General features: G+C 37.3%; 1 protein-coding gene across 1 annotated transcript in view; it reads left to right on the top strand.

Moving 5' to 3' along the window:
• LOC113239395 (mothers against decapentaplegic homolog 4) overlaps positions 1–12,438 on the top strand; it is a 32,329-nt gene extending 19,891 nt beyond the window's left edge. The window contains exons 9-14 of the mRNA XM_026476384.1: positions 3,633–3,763; positions 4,796–4,887; positions 6,019–6,187; positions 7,156–7,282; positions 9,066–9,210; positions 12,254–12,438. Of these exons, the coding sequence (XP_026332169.1) occupies positions 3,633–3,763; positions 4,796–4,887; positions 6,019–6,187; positions 7,156–7,282; positions 9,066–9,210; positions 12,254–12,323 (734 nt within the window). The 3' untranslated portion in view covers positions 12,324–12,438. The remainder of the gene's footprint in view (positions 1–3,632; positions 3,764–4,795; positions 4,888–6,018; positions 6,188–7,155; positions 7,283–9,065; positions 9,211–12,253) is intronic.
• The last annotated feature ends 4,423 nt before the right edge of the window (positions 12,439–16,861 follow it).

Below are 16,861 nucleotides of genomic sequence, written 5' to 3'. Positions count from 1 at the left end.
AAATAAAGAGCTTAGCAAAAGAATAATAAAAAATATTGTGACCCGCTATATTTATTTATTTATTTAAAACAAAAATGTGGAAGATATGTTAAATTAATTACTAGCAACACTGCGATATTAAAAAAGTCTAAAAAGCAGCAACACTTAAACGCTAAAATATTCAAAATGTTAATTTTATTTGGCTAATTAAATTGCAAGAATGCAGAAGAACATTGACATCTGATCTGTCAATACTTTTGTATGGCATTGGTTCCAACCGTGGGATTACGTGCCGTTTTACTTTAAATAGTATTAAAAATTCATAACGATTTTATGGAAATTCCAGGTCAAAATAATTTGTTTGTAATTCAGACTTTCTGGATTTTGAATAGCCTATTTAAATTTTCCATTTATTTTAATACTACTAAAGAAATAACTCTTTTCTCAACGCATTTCCTACCAAGTGCAAATCCAGCTCTTAAGCTTAAGCTCAGCTCTTAAGTTTAGCTCATAAGTTCAAGGATCTTTGCTCTTTCACATCGCCCTATTAAACTGTAGAACAAACCACTAATAATAGCACGTTATGGAGGCTACAAGCTGGAGACCCGACGAAAATAATGATATGGGGTAGAACGTTGTTCACCGAATTGGAATCAGAACATCAGAATATTATTTATAATAGGCGTGAAAACCGTCTAAGATTGAGACGTCATAATCCATCATGAAACTTTTTAGCTTGCACCTGCTTATTACTAATTACTCTTACTGTCTGGAAACTCGCTGGTTAATAGTTTTAGTAGCATCAAAGCTCCTTGTGAAAGAGTTCGTCCAGGGAAGTACTGCCACCTTACTTATTTCTAGTAAGCATTACTGCATTCCAGTTTTGAAGGGTAAGGGTGCTGGTGAAATTACCGGCACATGGGACTGGTCAACTTATGTCTAGGGATGACGGACGCAGTGGCAGTTCTTTCTCTTTCGTTCGTTCGTTCTCTCAGATCTTTGTAATTTAAAGCTCTGAGCGGCACTGCGACTGTTATGGATAGGCGTGTCGCTTACCACCAGGCGCACGATTTGTTCATCATCATCATCATCATTATCATAAAAAAGAAAAATAAAATTCCCGCTATGCAATATCAGGCGGAATGTTGATTCCATGTAATGACATGAAAGCGCAACAGAAATTCTTTTCTTTCAAATTTTTTTGTTCACGTCCTGTGCAATTGTATTTTTTTCTGCTAGTTTCAAATATCACGCTTGTCGGTTGAACAATGGAGAAGTAAGTCCGTTCGTAGATTGCAATTTGAATGAATGTCAAGAAAACTTCGCTCGCTGCGCTTCGAAGAGTTCGGGTGTTAAAATGTTTGCACATTTATTTTATATTTCTTAAAATTATTGAATTACTATGTATAATATAATTATAGTTTTATTTTGAACTATAATAGCAGTAAAATTTGATCAAGTATCTTTGAAATATGGACTTAGGAATATCAAGTCACGTTTCCGTGCCCCCCGGGGAGAGCGTTATTTTAGGAGCTGAAGGACGTCTTATACATATACAGGCTTTATTCCAAATTAGACAGTTGTGAACCACGTGATTTGATTCGACTTAGCCTTTTATTCATACTTTCTAGATAATATATATGTAAATATAAAGGAAGTGGTCGGTATATTTTCGATATAATTATATATATATATATATAAAATTGAAAGGTTCCACGTTTGAAAGTAAACTTAACACTAAATGATTTCTTTACTTGTAAATATAGAACCTATAATATACATAAAAAAGGAAAAAAAAACTATTTCATAGTCATGTCCCATGGTCATGGTTACAGTCAACCGTGACCATGGGACCTGTAAAGGGCCCGAAACGTCGGTTTGTTTGAAAAAACAAATATACGCGATTTAAATCCGGAAAAATAGTTTCATTTCCTATGTGTAACAATCGCGAAAACCTAAGAACTCGATAGGAAAAAAAAGTTTAAAAATGGTATTTTCATTGACATGTGAGGTATTGAATATATAGTACGGGAATATGAAATTCGAATAAAAAGATATTGAAACTGACACTTTTAACATATAAAATAGGCAGGTATCTTAAATTATTCAAAGTACTACGGTTCACCATAAAAAAGTCAATATATTATTATTATATCAAGTACCTCATTAGAACAGTACATAATAAGATAGATTTGTTCGATGGAGTGAAAAGGCAGTTGTTCAGTAGGTACTGATTTCAGTATAGACATGGCTGGGTAACTAGACGGTGGGCGGCTCACCTTGTCGTTCGAAACAAACAAAGCTTTTAAATTTATTAAAATTATTGTGATATAGTGTCTGTGAATCAAGAGTGTAATATTTAACGTATGCTGGATAAAATAGTCAGGCGATCCTTTATCTCCGCGAATCAGAGCTTTATGAACCCTCAAGGCGCGAGGTCTCTCTAGGCTCGAGGCCGTGGGATTTTTAGTAGTTTAAGTTAATCACGTATTTTACGTGGTTATACACTTTTGTTATTCGTCTCATTAACTGCTGAGATTTTTGTTTGCTAGATCGAAATTAAGTTGTTTTGAAAAATTTAAAGAGAGAGCCAGTTTGTGATCAAACAATAGGCAAAGTAACTTCTTAACTACAAGCTCTATAGTGGTTCCGCGCCCATTGCATAGAGCTTAGTCATAGCGACAGTGTTTTGGTGAAGAACAACCAACCTGCGTAATGTACTGTTAAGAGAAATGTTACTCTAAAGTTTGTGGTACGAGTGTTGTGTTGGCACTGAAAGAAGCAGCCGTTGAATTTATTGCCCGTTCTTCCCAACGGAAATAGACTTCTGAATGAGTGGTACATTCGCATAAAATAATAAGAATTGATGCTAGTCTTCATTCATTTCGTAACTTGACGAACCTAGTCAACGCACTAGTATTATGGAAAATGATTTACTATCACAGACCATATATGTAAATACACCCGGCGAAAGTGTACCTACTTTGCGTGCCCATTGTAATATAAAAACGATTTGTTGCCGCTACTACGCTTCAGAATGCGCCCGGCTTTTATAGTGGTTAAACGTTGAGTCGAATACGCGAAAAATTCGTCCATTTCTTTGATTCAAATCGCAATTTTGCGCCTCGACTCGGGAGAGACGCAGTTTCCGATTGGGAGAGGCATCAAAATCAAGGTGCAGGTGGTGACAAGCGGGATAATAAAATCTCAGTTGTTGCCAGTGGTGATTTCCACGTTATAACGTTATGTTTTTTTTAGATTTAATTTTAAATTTTTGAACGGTGCAACATTTTTTTCATAAGACGTTTTGATAAAGGTCATAATTAACTTATTCTTGTATTATTTTACTATATTAACATTTCACGGCTTTTTATAATCAACAAATATTTGAAACATCGTTATTTAAAATCTTAAATGGAAGATTCGAAGATTTATCAATCGCTTAAGCCCCGAAGGAGGGTTTCCGTCACTAAACAGCGTTTGTGACGTTATCGGTGGTACGAAAAGTTTCATGCAGATCGCGGTACTTGCGGTCTATTTCTATTTAGATATCTATATGGTCTGATTTTACTAGACAAAATGACTCGCCTCGAGAAACGTGACGTGTCTGATTTCGCAACTGAACAAAACGTTAATATTTTCTAATGTGGCAGATAACGGCAACCCTGGAGGACTTCTGTCAAGCCAACCGGCGCCGGAGTACTGGTGCTCGGTGGCCTATTTCGAGCTGGACACTCAAGTCGGCGAGACCTTCAAAGTACCATCCAGCCGACCTAATGTCACAGTAAGTTTATCTCATGTGTTTTTTATCCTTGTACTAAATAGATCAGAACTGTTTTTCTTTCGAATTTGATGATAGATTAACTCCAACTGTCTCGCAACCAGTTTTAAGTTTCGCAGCAGTATAGGTCCTTGTAAAAGAGTTCGTTCAGGGAAGTACTGCCACCTTATCTATTTCTGTCGCCAAGTAGTAATGCGAGCATTACTGCTCTCCAGTTTTGAAGAGTAAGGTTGTAAGGGTGGTGCAATTACATGCACATGTAACTTGTCAACTTATGTATCATGTGATGGTCACGGGCGCAGTGGCAATGCTCCTCAAATTTTTGTGATTTAAATCATTTGAGTGGCATTGCAACTGTTATGGAATAAGTTATGGAGCGTCGCTTGCCACCGGGTGCACGACTTTTTCGTTCCGTTGCTTGATATCATAAAAAAACCATTTCTTGCTTGCCCGGTCGTTTTATTAAAAGGTATAGACATCCCTCTCCAGCATTGGATGAAGCACGGAGCTGATAGTGATGAACTGAAAATATTTATCGATCGAACGTCGGGGTAGATAATATTGATCAAGAATCAAAACAATATTTTAATTGAAACGTATCGTGATGGAGGTTCTAAAATATCTCACTAGATGTAACTAGCGGCGCAGAATGACCAAAATTCCAGTAGAAAGATCAAATATACAGGAGAATTTCGACAACTCGATAATTTGATCCGTATCTCAGTTGGTAAGAGCGATACTACAGTGCAGTATGTTCGTGGGAAAAAGTCCCCATCGGCTCGAAAAAAGTTTTTCTATATGTTCGATCTTTGTATCAATAATCATAAAAAAAACTAGTGGAGTTATATCACAAAAAGTCTCAACATGTCGTGTTCTTAGATTTTCGCGAATGCTACATGTTTCTGGCAGTTTACATGTTCTATGCTTTTTGTTTGAAAAAAAGCATATATAAACATTATATAAAGGGTGTGTACACCATTGCAACCTGTTCTATTCTACTATACTGAAATACGTAATGTTTTTTTTTTGTAACAGGTGGACGGCTATGTGGATCCTTCGGGTGGTAACAGATTCTGCCTCGGCGCCTTGAGCAACGTGCACAGAACTGAACAGAGCGAACGTGCGAGGTAACAGTTTGATGACTGTAGTTTGATTAAAATCTCGTTGTAAATGAAACAATCCGTATATGTAAATGATAATAAAACCACCGATCGCTCTTTAGATTTAGTGGGAAGTTCAGGTGGCGTTAAGGGAGAGAATAAAGTGAACTATACCCAGGAATTTGAGATGAAGACTTTTTTAAAGAGTGCATTGTCCGTGCTAATTAAAATGACAGCATATTATGCTTATGACTGAAGCCTTGAAAGCCTAGTTCGTAAAAAGCTGGCCTTTTAAGTAGGTTAAGCTATTTTTCGCTAGGGAGCTTGCACTATTGGAAATTTTTGAATACTTTTACCGCTTGCATTGAAAGATGAATCCTTCATGTTGAAGAATCCCCAATTGTCTTTCAAACATTTTAGAGACTCGATCCCAACAATTTGTTGATGATAAACCATACGACCATTTGATATTAACCGAAGAGCTTGTTTGAAAGCATTGATGTTTGTTGGAGAGACAACAAATGTGTATCAGGATTGTAGTACCTTAGTTAAGAGCGTATACTTCGATACGAACGCCCACGCGCGGAGACCGTGTGGCCGCCGCGCAGCGATCGCGTGCACTTGTTCAGAGACCGAATTTATTTTTTTATTTTTTATTTATTTATTGGTTCACCAACAACTGTTACATTTATACTTATTATTAGGTACATTCTGTTTTGGGTTTAAGCTTAATGCACAGCTACTTAAAGGTAAACACCACATGCATAAAAAAGTGTCCTTAACAATTGGACTTATTATATTTATCTATTATCTAATACTCGACAAAATAACAACCTACTTCTAATACTATTTACATTTAATATTTTTTTTTTGTCACGGCAAAATACCCTCTATTTATTAGCTTTTACGTTTTGACTTAAATGAGTGTCCCGGGCGCGTGGGCGAGTCTGGCTTGTTATGGTAAACGCGACGCGACGTTTGTATTAATCCGTGGAATCGAAACGTTGTTGCCTAGTGAATATAATTCAGATTCGCCATTAATGTGCCGCGTGGCGGCCACACGAAAACTTTCGCGTCGTGTAACTGGGCGCTAAGTGTATGTACATAATGTGTATGTATGTAGTTAAAATTATTTGATACCGCATGTCATAATTGAAGGCTCCACATCGGCAAAGGCGTGCAACTAGACCTCCGTGGTGAGGGCGACGTGTGGTTGCGTTGTCTTTCGGACCACTCAGTCTTCGTGCAGTCATACTATTTGGACCGTGAAGCTGGACGTGCGCCTGGCGACGCCGTCCACAAGATCTATCCCTCAGCTTGCATAAAGGTATGTACACAATTTTACATACCTGAAATGTAAAAGTACTTATTAAAATTTGAGTATAAAACTCACAATTCACCTAATTTAAGGTTTTCACAAAATTTACTTGTGTCTTCAGAACGTTTGTTGAAGAGTGAGATTATATAATTTTCCATTAGTTCTAGTGCTTAGGAGGTGAACCGACAACACAACAAAAATGAATGAAGTTTGTGTGTTTCTCATCATCGCAGGAGATATACAAAGTAACATGATAAAACACACAAGTGCACTGTTACCTTTTAACTCGCTTCACAAAAAGGGCGAGGTTCTCAATTCGACTGTATTTTTTGTGTGTGTGTTACGCGATTACTCCGACATTTCGACTCATCCGAACGATGCATCCGAAGAACAGAGTCCGATGTGATTATACAGCGAAAAGAGAATAAATACGTTACGAGAATAATTTCGTTGTTCAAACTAAGGCCTACTTAAAGGTGTTTTGAGAATTTATATATCTTATATCATTTCGGAAATATAAAATCGAACAACAATCGATCTGACATCCACACGGAAGAAGAACGAACGAAATGTACTATATCCTGAGAACAAACAGTCTTGCACAAAGATCTCTTTGTTCTACGGATGAGTCGATTTGTTAACCGATTTCGAAGACTTATTGGAAAGACGGTACGTCACTAGTGATCCCATTCAATTTGAAGAAAATCCACTTCCTAGGGTGACAAATTATGGGATGAATTCGGTTTCCGATTTCAATATAACTTGGCAAATAGATTTAATTTCACATACTTTTGAAGTCGATTTTTAAAAAGGCATATTATTATTTAGTAGTTTTAAAGCATTTCCCCTCTCCATTCTTCCCATAACCAATTGTGGTAATAGACCACGGTGCGGAATACGAACTGGACTACGCACATGTTATATCAATACAGACGAAGTTCATACCATAAATGGAAAGTTCATGTCGTATGTTGCAGGTGTTTGATCTGCGGCAGTGCCACCGTCAGATGCAGACACAGGCGGTAACGGCGCAGGCAGCAGCTGCGGCGCAGGCCGCCGCCGTCGCTGGCCACATCCAACCCGCGCATCCCACCGTCAACAAGTGTAAGCACATCTTCCATCTTGAATTCAGATTTTAACCCATTTTTGTGTACAAGATAGCAGAAATCAGACTCTCACATGTATACTTGTACAAAGAATAGTGCACTGTACTATAAGAAATTGTTTGTGTCAGATTACTATGCTACAATACAATAATTACTAACGAAAACGACTGTTCTAGAAAATATATAATAGTTATAGAAAATAAATTACATTACCACAAGTACAGAAATTCTTGAGAACATTCGCATGCACTGACTGTACCACGTATAGAAACTAAAGCGAGATGCTTGAAGATGCAGAATTAAAATTAAAATTTAAAAACCCTCGATACAAAATAGCGTACTCTAAAAATCCATATCGTCACCATTTGCAGATAACAACTTGTCGAGATCGATTTAAAGTAAAATAAATAAAGTAAAATAAAAATAAAATCGGCTTTATTTGACGTGCAAAACACAAATTTAGTATATATTACACAAAGAAGAAAAAATGCAAAATATGAATAATGAATTCAAGTTCAAATAATAAAAAAAGCATGTCAAAAGGATCCATGACACAGCATCTGAGGACTGTGCTAATTACATAGCCCTCGCTATTATTCTGGCCCATCATGAAATTGGAATAAGACCTACCTTCGATGCGGCGCGTTTATTGTATTACTGCTATTCTCTAATATTCTGTATACGATTTGCTTCCATGCATATAATTCTTTAAGTTCTTTATTTCTTCTGTGCTTGTGTCCGGTCCCTATCTACCGACCCGAGAAATAGGGTTTTCCTGAGAGACTACGGGCTCGACAGTAAGACCAGGGTACAGCGGGCGTCCGGGCCAAACCCTCCGCCAGTGATACGTCTTTGGCGTCTCTAGTGGACCCGGACTTGGGTATGGACTCGCTGGGGTTTGTGGTTAGCTGCAGAGACAGACATGTTTGTCTGCCCCGGTGGGGTGTGGCCGGGGCGTCCGACTCGTGATCAGCTACCGCGTCTTAGTAGTGGTCTAGTTGAGGGACTGAAGCTAGGAGACGCGCGGGGCACGTGAGTTGCCCTTTAATTTGGAAGCTATGTCCGGACATTGTCGCAGGACATTGCGACTGGCATCTCCGGCACTAGCCCGGAGAGCTAGTAGAGGATAAGCTATATATCCTCTGGTCCTTCCAGCCGCTTAGGTTATTGGGAACTGGAGAGACGTCGTTTTTCGACGTCGGGAAGTGAGCGTGCCGTACAGCTCCGCCACCTATGAGGAGATTTGGTAGTGGACTCAGAGTCGACGGCTTAGCGGTGGCAACCGCTAGTTGTGCAATGCGCAACAGGAAGTGAGTGTGCCTACAGCTCCGGTACTTATCAGGAAAATAGGGATATGGGGTCAGAACCTGAACTTATAAGGTTGCTGTGCGCGCACAGCCTATAGTGGCCTTCCTGCATCACCAAGATGTTGATGGAGAAGGTCACTATGAGCAAAACTCAGGTGGAAAAGGTATGGGAGTTGTGCTTATGCATCCTGTCTATATAACTGTATACTTCTTCTGAACTCTTTGTGTGGATTTTTGTTTTGATAACAGTAAACCGTGTTAAACCGTTTTGTTTTGATAACAGTAAACTAAGCTAAACCGTGTGTGGTCTGATTTTTACTATCTACCTCCTATCAATCAGCTGTCGCTAATACTGACCATGGAACTTACAAGTCGTCTGACACAATCGAAAGATAATGAGTTTGTAATTACAGCAATACATCAGCGTCAAAATCAACTTGGACTGTCAGTTATGAAAACTACATGTTTCGTTAGGTTTGACAGCAGCAGCGGGCATTGGGGTGGACGACCTTCGCCGGCTGTGCATTGTGCGGCTGTCATTCGTCAAAGGCTGGGGCCCCGACTACCCGCGCACCTCCATCAAAGAGACGCCTTGCTGGGTCGAGGTGCATCTCCACAGGTAACTATACAATTAAAAAGTAGAGTTGAGCTGGTAAAAAAAGCTAATTTCTAGAGCTAATGCGAACGTTGACTTCTTTTACGGTATTTAAATGGGCAAGCGAAAAGTTTTGCGTGTTAGAATGTGGTTACTGCGGTAGACATGCGTTTCGTTACGTACCCATTTGAAAGCTACCATTATTAAAATGATGATAAAGAACACAAATGTCACCGTTACAGGGTGCAATAACATTATGTCGCTATATTTGTTTTGTAAAGTTTTAGTTTTTCGTTATTCTTTTTTTATCAAAATATAAGTTTCAGCGAATTGTGAACTTTTTTTAACATAATATTGCATTATATTTTATTGAATATCATACTGTTTTTATTTTGTGAAAATGCTCCACTAGTTTATTATTATATTGCCTCTGTGGCCGATCGGTTACAATACTGGTCTGACACGCAGAGTTTACGGGTTCGATTCCCAGGCCGGGAGAAATATTTGTATGGCCCACATTTGTTTCTCTCGTGAGTTTAGGTGTAATTTGTGTATACGCGTGGCACCCGCGAAACAGGGTTTCCTTAGTGCGGGGCTATGTGTGTGGACTCGAATCAGCGCCTTCTGCCACACTAGGGCCACCGCTCTTACTACCTAAGCTACAGACCCAATCAACAGGCCTTACCAATGTGTTCGGTTGTAGCTGTTTTTTTGTGGCCCCGACGTGGCTACGGACGCTGGTTCGTGTCCACTTAGATCGAGGGAATTTTTGTTTGTGTTGTTCGAAGTTTATACAATAATATATTCTACTGTAAAGCTTTGTGAGTGTAAGAGCGTCGTCGATTTATGCGAATGCCATTTACATGACGATGCTACTTCTCATGATATTGCTGTTTTAAACACCTGCAGAAGTTTGTACCTGCATCCAGAGGTGGACTATAGTGTATAAAAAACATGGTGATTAGTGATTACACAGAATCATATATAAAACTTTGAATTAAAATTACCAGGACGGCCGCTTGGATGGATCATAATATACTTGAAACATTTACGCTGTTCTGTATGAAAATGTATATTTCTTAAATGTTCTTTTTTAAAAAAGCTTTTACGCCATTGAAGGCCGCGATGATACATGGAAGTGAAAGTTATTTTATTAGATAGTTTCCTGTAACATAACTGTTCGGCCTCACATTAAAACATCATGCCTTCACTTTTTGTTCAGATGGTGCAAATTGACAACCGTCTTGCCTCGGCGGTTAAGATGATACCGGGTTAGATTTTACGTTACTCAAATTAGAAAATATACTTTTCTAAATTTCAGTAATTCAGTAATAAGTTTCAGTTCGCCCAAGATATATAAGAATAGGCCAAAGTTCAGGGCGCTGCTGACTGTGCAAGTAGGTTCAGCTATCATTCTGATTCTATTATTTCGGTAACAATGGACTGTGTCCGACAGAAATGAATATTCTTCAAGGAGTAAATATAATGATTGACTCCTACCAGCACCGTGGCCACATTGCTAATTCATTTGTTAATTCTAGCTCTGCGATTGTGGTGAACCAAATATCTGCTTTGTTTCAAAGTTGTGATATTAGTTTCCAAAAATCCAAACTAATTTTATAAATGCACAAGTAACTCTATTTCTTGAGTTTTGACGCCTAAACTGCTGAACCAAGTTTGATAAATTTAATGACGAAGTCACGGGTACCAGCTAGTAACGTTACCTTTGCGAAAAATGCAATATTAAAGGCAACTTACTGTCTTCAACCCCTGTACGTCCCAAAACATAACATACATCTCTAAAGAGACTATAGTTGGTACACACTTTTGGTTGGTAAACACTCTGTTAACACGTTGTTCTTGTGCTGATCGGGAACTTCGAATGTGATTCTTTTTTTGAAATTTTAATGATCGCATGTTTGCGCGCCTTTTTGCGAATAACTGAATATAATATACGAATGACGTATGAATACAACATACGAGCAATATACCCGAAGCGAAAGTGAAAATAAAGAAAAAAAATAAGCAGTATCTATGTAATTGACTGTTCTGTGTCGTACTTGTCCCGCTGCCGGGCAGAAATCGTTATACAGTAAAGTATGTTTTACTGCTATTGAGTGCACTAAAGTAACCTACTCAGTTATCTTGTAGTGATCTAAATAAAAAACTTCTGAGCACGGTTGTCCGCTAGAAATACTACCAATGCTGACACCAAGATACTTTCCTTAAAAAATCCGTTAGCGTTGCGACAAATTGTAATTATTCCTATCATTAACTGGAACAGTCGAGCGTCTTGTGAAAGAGTTCCAAGTCATGCGCCTGGTGATAAGCGACACGGCTGTCCATAACAGTTGTAGTACTACTCAGAGCTTCAAGATCTGAGGGGCACTGCCACCGCGCCCGTTACCCTAAGACATAAGCTGATAAGTTCCATGTGCCTGTAATTTCACCCCTTACTCTTCCAAACCGGAACGGATTGATACTCATATTACTGCTTGGCGATAGAAATAGGTACGGTGGCAGGACTTCCCTGGACGTTCGTCCACAAGGAGTTCTACTACATTCAAACAAATTCAGAATATTCTGGTGCTCCTGTCAAACTATTAATAATAATAATAATAATATAATAACGCACACACTCAACATAGCCCCGCACTAGGGAAACCCTGTGTCGCGGGTGCCATGGACACACACATAGACAACCACAAATTACACCCAAACTCACGAGAGAAATAAATGTAGGTCATACAAATATTTCTTCCGGCCCGGGAATCGAACCTGGGACTTCTGCGTGGCAGTCCGGCATGGTAACCGTTCGGCCACGGAGGCAGTTAAAAAAGTTACGTTCTAAAGTTAACATTTGACAATGTATGAGTTGAAATCAGTTTGCTGATCGGGGTACAAGTCCGTGTGGTCATTCAGTGAAAACATTGTTATACGTCGCGATAAAGTTTAACCACGAAGTTTTGAATACAATGCGTATTTACTCCACTACATGCGCACCGACTGTTTTGATTTATCCGGAAATGCCGTTCATTTTGCTGAGTTGATTCGCTGTCGATTCCAGGGCACTTCAGCTGCTGGACGAGGTCCTGCACACAATGCCAATCGACGGTCCACGGACGAACATCGAGTAGGAATTGATCGGCTTCTTTTGAGGCCTTCGAGCGACGCCCGCATCGCCCCAATAAGAGACTGTGCGTGCGACTTATTTTGTACAATAAGGGAAATGTTTGAGTTTATTATATTTACTGCACATTTCGACCCCGTGGCGTATGTCGAAATTGCCAAGTTTACAGGGGAGCATTTTAAAGTTCTGAATTTACTGAAAGAGTCATATAATAGATCAACATAGATCATCTAACCGATATCTAGGATTTTATAATACTCTATCTGAGTAAACAAGCTTTGTCGAATAACATTGAGAAATGCTAAAGTCACGCGTTATGCTCATTTCAGTGAATTCAGAACTTCAAAACACTATCATGTATGCTTGGCAATTTCGACATACGATACTTTACGTAGGAGGGCCGATTTCTCAGTGTATCTAAAGGTAATCTGGAATAAAAAATGAATGCATTCGTCTGTAATAGACAAGCAAATATAAATAATCGTTTTTATCATTAGCAAGACTAATATTCCACATTACATTGTATGTTAACGGGTTAAGACTATTAATATTGCCTGTGCTATAAGAAATATGTTGTGTAGTAATATCGGATATAGTATGATGTAAGTAGTCATATAATACATGAAACTCAAACATTTTTCTCATTGGACACCAGCAAAGTGCGAGTTTGTTTCGAGACTGCAGTGAGTTATTGTTTCAACGCAAGAGGATTGTAAAGTGATCGCGACTGTAATGGATGCCATATACATAGCATTTATTTATATAGGTTTATTATTATTTATTTTTTTATAATATTGTTAGCCATATGTTTAGCTATTTATCTTTAATTTTCGGTGATTGTCTTCCAAAATTTATAATTTGATTTCGTCTTCCGATTTAAATTGTTGTTTGCTTTGAAAGGTATTGAATTAGATGGATTGGGATTGTAAAATTGCGTTTTGGGATTTACGAAACAAACTGCACACAAGTGCATCGCTCGCGTTTAAAAAAGGTGAACGAATAATTTATGTCTTGTGTTTATTTATTGCACCGGGATACTGTTTCACCACTTGTACTTGAAAATTAATTAACAAAAAAGTACAGGCTCCGTACATTTATTACAAACAGTATCTGTACGGTTTGTTATTGCAATGCTACCAAGCGGTGAAATAGATCTTAAGTTTACACACGTTAACAATTAGTTAATATAGACATACACTAATATATGTTACAGTATTGAGACAGAACAAAGTAGGAAAGTGTGAAGAGATCTCAGTAAAATATTTTTCGCAAATCCTGTATGATGATATGTACCTATGACGTTAATTTATAAGATACTATATACTATATACATTTATATATTGATGAGTGTTTAAATTAGCAGTTTTCTCCTATAAGCATAGCCATTCTTCTATTATTCCGCGCGCGTAATTGGCGATGTCATATTTTTAAGTAATGCTCTGATTTGAAAATCTTACAGGGTAGGGTGTTGATTAAGTTTGTCTTATCACTTTGAAAAAGATTGTTAATATTTAAAAAAAAAATCGTTACTCTGAACTTCATGACTGGAACTAGATGCGGAACGCGTGATTTTTCCGGCTCCAACAACTTTGAAGGAACGCGAGCATTTTAAAGCTACCAATTATTAATATTAGCAAAAAAAGAACAGGTATTTGTATTAATGAGTATTTATGGTTAGTATTTTGTAGTAGTACTTATTATAAATTAAATGAGAAATTTGTGTCTTTACATACTTAATCTGTTTCAAAGATTTGCACTATAAAATACTTAAAAGAAACAGAGCTTCCAAACGTTAAACGGAAACTTTTTATAAAATAACGTATTATTGTGTCATTTGTAAAGGTCATTTGTCATTAATCTGTAATTTGTTGGTTGAAGAAAAAGGTTTACGTTCACTGCTTAGTTTGCAGTTTTTCTAAACCTAAATCAAAACGAAGTTTATAGAAGTATTCAGTAAGCGAGTCCCAAACACTATAGAAAATTTCAATGCACTCGTAATGGTTTTTCTATTTCGTTTAATGCAAATCGTATCATGAATGTGGCGCCATGGCGGCTAGAGCATGCACGACTGCGTATTACCCGATTGCCTTGCAATGGGTTGAATGTAGACGTGATGGTATCTAATATTGCGCGCTTCACAAATGATTAAGCGGTAATTACCACATCCGGTGACAGAGGATGAGGTTGATGAAAACGTTTGGTTTCGTTAAAACACCGAAATTGTAATAAGCTTTCGTCTACACGTCAGCTTGTCGCGTGTGGTAAGTTCATAGCCTTGTAATTGCCTTGGTTTAGAATACGTGTCGACAGATACAGGTATAGCAATAGAATTTTTCTTTTGCAAATATTGTTCTATACAGAATCACACGCCTTATAAATGAAGTCTATACAATGAAATTTACAATGGTCTCAACAGTCAGGCCACGACAAAGTTAAAGCATTGTAGTAGTGGTAGACGTCGCATTGTAGTAGTGGTAGTTAAGCGTGTCCACATTAGACTTCCATGGGATGTCACCATCTAACAGTATCATTATTCACCTGTGTATTTATTGCAAATGCAAAAAAAGAAAATATAGCTCTTTATACTTGCTTCACTTGAGTTGACATTAGTACTAGTGTAACAAGTGTTGTGTCATGAAAAAACCCATTTTTCATTAAAATATTTTTCCTAATCATCATCATCAACTTAAGAGTTATACTCTTGTCGGTGGAGCCTCTTCCAGTCATCTCTCCTACAAGCCAGCCATTTTTACGAATATTTTTCCTATATTTTTCCACATTTGACAGTAAACATCAAAAGTAGAAGATACTAAGCGATAACTATGGAGCCATTATAAAGTTTTTTTTACCTATGGTTCGTGTTTTCTGGTGTTTTCGCTGTTTCATTTTCATGAATAATTTTAAATCTCGTTTTAGTATAACTTGCTTTTAGCTATACAATTTTATTTTATAATTCACGCTAAATAAAACTTCAAAAGAGAGATATATATATAAATAAAGAGAAAGATTATATAAATATATTATATGAGCTTTCGAGTTATATTTTTCCAGATTTTCAGTAAGTTTTTCGAAAAAATGCCATTATTATGTACTTTAGTGTCATTTAAAGCAATGTAGAAAAAAATGAATGTGAGTTACACCGATTTTGCGCTGATAGCATTAGTTAACTACCAAGGTGGACTGAGGCACTTGCCATGCCACAGCACAGCGATTTGACGCCGTTCCATTCGCTATTTTTCAGGTGTTTAGTGATGGGAAAATGAAAGCGCTTAATTACGAAAACTCTTTTCTAGAAACAGCACAATAGATAAAAAAAAGAATATGAAGACATTGTTTCATGTCATTAGGAGCACAGTACGCTTTCATCATAGATATTAATTGTCATAGCCAGAGTATTATTTTCCGGAGTCATGCTATTACGCAGTGTGGAACAAGAATCGTAGACAAGAGTACTAAGTGGTAATTATGAGAAAAACAACCATAGTTGCTATGCTACATTAAAGTGTTTTTCTTCACTAGTTTTTTTTAGAAACTACTCTGTTATTACAATATGTGTAGCTTGTTAACTGTACTCTAATTTGTGACATCGCCAATTTTGCTGCGTTTTTTTTTCGTTAGAATTGTCCCTAGCTTGCTAATAAAAAAAGAACACCATTTAACAGGCCTTGTTGCCTAGTACGGACTGCAGTTTTTCATGAGGTTTACTACATTTGACATTGTTAGTCTTTGTTCCTTTGTGTTGAGATAGTAAATCATAATCATTATTATTATTTGACTTCAAATTCCGAACTTCACGTGCGTAGCTTTATCTAAATAAATAAATGCTTTTTTAATAAAAATCAGGAGTTTGTAGAAATTCATTAATGGATATTTTTATTTTTTTAAATAGGGTTACTCTCATGCTCAAATGACTACTAGAAGTAAGTTAAAAATTTGTTTTTTACTGTATAGAATGTTATACGAGTCATAGTAGCAGCGACACCATATTGAGGCATTTTTAATATAGTAATATGAATATGACAAGACATAATTATGGTTCAACTTGAAAGAAGCCAAATGGGATAGCTTTCGTAGTAATTTTAGTAGAGTTTTTAAGAATAATTAAGTGTATTTTTAAGAGTCAGGCGTTTTTAGGTTAATCAGTAGTCTTGTGATAGGCGTAAAGTGATTTTTTGTAGTTGGAGGGCGCGTGCTGGGATGGCTCTATTTTTGTTAGCTCGATGTGCCTAAATTGTGGAATTGCATGAGTAGAAGGTAACAGTGGAAAACGCGAAAATGTTGCCATTTTGTGTTAGATAAATAGTTTTTCATACTCAGCCACACAGAAGCACAGCAACGTTGTTCGTGAAGTACAAACCGCTTGTAACATTTCTCTATACAGTATTTAAATTATGAAAATATACAAAATATACAGGGTTGTTTTTTGTAAAATACTAACAACTTCGTAGGACTACATTACTAACATCATGAACAACAACTTTTGTCCCATGACTTTTCACAAAACAATAAATTACCAAAAGTAAACTTTTATGTTTTTGGTTGTAC

The sequence above is a fragment of the Hyposmocoma kahamanoa genome, unplaced genomic scaffold, assembly GCF_003589595.1.
Source record: "Hyposmocoma kahamanoa isolate Upper Pololo Valley unplaced genomic scaffold, ASM358959v1 99879, whole genome shotgun sequence".
Classification (NCBI taxonomy): Eukaryota; Metazoa; Arthropoda; class Insecta; order Lepidoptera; family Cosmopterigidae; genus Hyposmocoma; species Hyposmocoma kahamanoa.
This window is presented reverse-complemented; position numbering and strand designations above follow the sequence as displayed.